The sequence below is a fragment of the Pinus tabuliformis genome, chromosome 1_2, assembly GCF_031772625.1.
Source record: "Pinus tabuliformis cultivar Carrire ecotype Pingquan chromosome 1_2, CPIR1, whole genome shotgun sequence".
In the NCBI taxonomy this organism is placed as follows: domain Eukaryota; kingdom Viridiplantae; phylum Streptophyta; class Pinopsida; order Pinales; family Pinaceae; genus Pinus; species Pinus tabuliformis.
In genome coordinates this window covers 29,367,755-29,371,309 of record NC_142298.1, presented here as the reverse complement: position 1 = coordinate 29,371,309, position 3,555 = coordinate 29,367,755, and the positions used below count along the sequence as shown (strand labels likewise).

General features: G+C 29.2%; 1 protein-coding gene across 1 annotated transcript; it reads right to left on the bottom strand.

Moving 5' to 3' along the window:
- Positions 1-1,191: 1,191 nt before the first annotated feature.
- Positions 1,192-2,374, bottom strand: LOC149204226 (pathogenesis-related 5 protein Cup a 3-like). Its single transcript, XM_089394655.1, has 2 exons — positions 2,241-2,374; positions 1,192-1,917 (listed from the first exon to the last, which is right to left on the bottom strand). Exons 1-2 carry the CDS (start codon positions 2,314-2,316, stop codon positions 1,292-1,294), a joined length of 702 nt encoding a protein of 233 aa, XP_089250781.1. The 5' UTR covers positions 2,317-2,374; the 3' UTR covers positions 1,192-1,291.
- Positions 2,375-3,555: the final 1,181 nt, after the last annotated feature.

Genomic DNA, 3,555 nt, shown 5'->3' with positions numbered 1-3,555 from the left:
AATAATACAATGTTGTGCATGATCGTCATTATAATAATATTTGGGTAGATTTTAATTTTAATTTCTTAACTTATTTAAATGAGAATATTTGTGTAAAGTTGTATAGTTTTTTTCCAAATTATATATATTGGTCAAATCTATTTAAATTTAATTTTCATTTATTGATTTGTCAATATTTAATTAAAAAATTATTTATTCTAAATAAAAAACATTATTGTTAAATTAAATATTTATTTAGTCAAATTTAGAGGTTTAATTATTCAAAGCTTTATATTTATTTAAATATTTAGTTAGTCCTAGCATATTTATTGTTTAGTCCTAGATTTAGAGGTTTAATTATTCAAAGCTTGATATGAATCCTAGCATATTTATTGTTTAGTCATATATTTAAATTTAAATATATTATATTATTGTTTAGTCATATATTTAAATTTAAATATATTATATTTACCTAGTCAAAAGAAATTAGATAATTATTTATTTAGGAAATCAATTCTAAGTATCTATTTGTTTGAACTTTTATAAGGGATCAATCATATTTAACAGAATCCTTTTGGTGCTAAAAAAATCTTTAAATTGATTAAAATTAATATTTATTTTTTAGTCAAAAATAGTTAAGGTCTTCATTCATTAATTATAATATTTTTTAATATTTAGTGGAAATTAGCTATTAAACTATCACTGTACAAAATTAACTCTCTTCATTCCTATTTAATGTGTAACTATCACTGTACAAAATTAACTCTCTTCATTCCTATTTAATGTGTTGCCATGATGCCACTCTGCATTTTGTCCAGATGATTAATAATATTTTTTAATATTTAGTTAAAACTAGCTATTAAATTATTACTGTCCAAAAATTAATTCTTTTGATTCCTATTTAATCTATTGTCATGACGTGACTCTGCATCTTGTCTTGATGACGGATGATTAACCACACTAGATAGTTTGAAAAGTGTGGGCAAAAAACTCTGATGTGTTTAGCACCGAAAAATGCGTTAACAATCATAATTATGATAAAAAAAACTTAAGTTTGGAAATTATATATACAATGAGAATGAAATACAGAGTTTTTCATCAGAGGAATGCTCTCATTTTCTTTATGAATTCATAGATATTACTTAACTTCCAATAAAAGTGGGCTGAAATATTTTTTTCTTTAAATCACTGCATCTCAATTGTAACAATCACTTCAATAACCTCTTCTTTCTGGGATAGAACTTTGTGAATACACTGGTATTCGTTATTACATGGAAATGACTTTATTTATGAAACGGATTTTATGGCATCATCAAGGGCAGAAGACAATTTTGTAGTTTGCACCAGAAGCACAGGTGAACGTGCTTGAAGTATCATCCTTTGCATAGCTGTAGGCCTGTGGGCATTGATCCTTGAATATTTTGGAGTAGTTGGTAGGAGAGCAATTGTCCACGTAGTCCCCAGTGCAGCAGTATTGAGGGGTGTTGAAAGCTACACAGGCGCTGTTGCATCCATCAGTCACTTTCAGTTCTGCAGGGCAGACGGTATTTAAGTTGCTGCTACAGGTGGGTGCCGTGCAAGTAGCGTCGGAGGGAGTTATGGAGAGGGGGATATTGAAACCATCAACGAGAGAGATGTCATACGTGTCTCGATTGTTGCCACCATTCAGAGTATATTCAGCAAGTGTTGCAGGAGGCTGCCCTGAACCTTGGCAATTGAGCAAACCGCCACAGTCCCCAGTGTTGCATTTGCCTTGACCGGATGCGTCGAAGGAGCAACCGGTACGCCCCCAGAACCTGCCCGCACTTGTTCCTGCGGGAACGTCAACACTCCATGTTTCGCCCTGTCCCAACGCTTTCCCGCCACCTACGGGAATTCCTGCCGCCCAAACCGTGTATGAACACTGGTTCTGGATAGCAAATGTTGCACCTGTAACTCCTACACTTACCAAAGCAAACAATTATTTAGTTATGATAGTTTGATATGATTCTTCTGCTTCTATTACAGTGCGTTTCAGACTCTACGTTTCTAGTCAGTATGGCTCACACTTTGCTAGTTTTAAATGTCATTCAAAATATTGTGATGGAACCAAAAAAAATCATATCAAAATTTCATCCTAAAAACTTAAAGTCAGAAATATTTATAATATTGAACCCAAAAGACATATCAAAATTACAGCACAAAAGCCTTAACTTAGAAATATTTATCATACGCTCAAACAGAGTGATCAGTTATTTATAATATACATTACGGCACCTTACCTTGAAGATAAACATTAAATATTAATGCTAGTGTTACTGTAACCGAAATCGAAACTGATAAAGTTCTTGCCTCCATTGCAACAACCAGCCAGCGAGTTAAATTTCACTACTACAATACAATGAATTGCACTTAATACAATGAATTGCAGTCGTCCAGGGGAGACGATATATATAGAGGTCGACTGGCCAGCGATTTACGTGGTTTGTGCCTATCCGCAAAGCAGGGTCTGAGTGTAGCGTATCCGCCATGGAAAAACGTGATGGATGATAAGTCACACCCATGGCTTCTAGATAACGGATGGCCTAGTGTATGACTGACTATCAAGATTGACTGACCACAAAAAAAAATCGATTTTGTGTGTAATAAGATATTTAGATTTTTATATAGTTATAATAAGTGGTTTATTTTTTAATTTTTAATGTATTATAATTTTTAAATTACAATATTTGTATTTTTTTTTTAATATGTAATTAAGATATTTTGTTAAGCAAAGCTTTTTAGTAGAAATTATATCTGATTCCTTACTGTGTTTCATCATGAGACTAAATATAGAATAATATAGAAATATAATTTCAAAGAAACCTTTATATTTGAACAATAATATTTAAATAATATTTTTAAGTTATTAATATATTAAAAACAAATATTATTAAGTAACGGTTATACTAAACAATCAGTTTTTGAAAAAAATATTTAAATAATAATATTATTTCATTAATTTATTAAAAATATTAATAGGTAAAGGTTATATTAAATGGGTAGTTTTTCAAAAATAATATTTAAATCAACTTATTAAAACAAAATATTACTAGTTCTTGAAAAATAATATTTAAATAATGATATTAGTTTATTAATTTATTAAAAATATTAATGATGATAGATGATGATGGTGGTGGTTAATGTCCATTGAGACCAAACTTTGGTCTATAGAACCTAAAAAACCAATTACTTAGTTTGATTTAAGATTTTATTCCTATGCTTAAAAAGCTTGGAGAGAAGCCTCCCAAGCTCACTGTAATAACAAAGATTTTGAAACTGAGATCTAATGTGGTTGTATAAGGGGCACTCTAAGAAGGAGTGATTTTCATAATGGCTATATTAAATGGCCACTTTTTGAAAAATAATATTTAAATTAATTTATTAAGACCAAATATTACTTGAAATTAATTTATATTTTTATTAATGTTTAATTTAATTTTAGGAAGTATTTTATGTGCATATTAAAAACTTAATCATTATTATTTTTTAATAAGAAAAATATTATGGTTAGATTTTAGATTTTTATGATTCATATTGATAATAACAATGTTTTTA

Bases quoted from the DNA above. Each gene is read 5' to 3' on its own strand.
- LOC149204226 (XM_089394655.1), bottom strand. From the start codon at position 2,316: ATGGAGGCAAGAACTTTATCAGTTTCGATTTCGGTTACAGTAACACTA. The intron at 1,918-2,240 runs GTAAGGTGCCGT...TGGTAAGTGTAG, and splicing joins ATTTAATGTTTATCTTCAAG to GAGTTACAGGTGCAACATTT.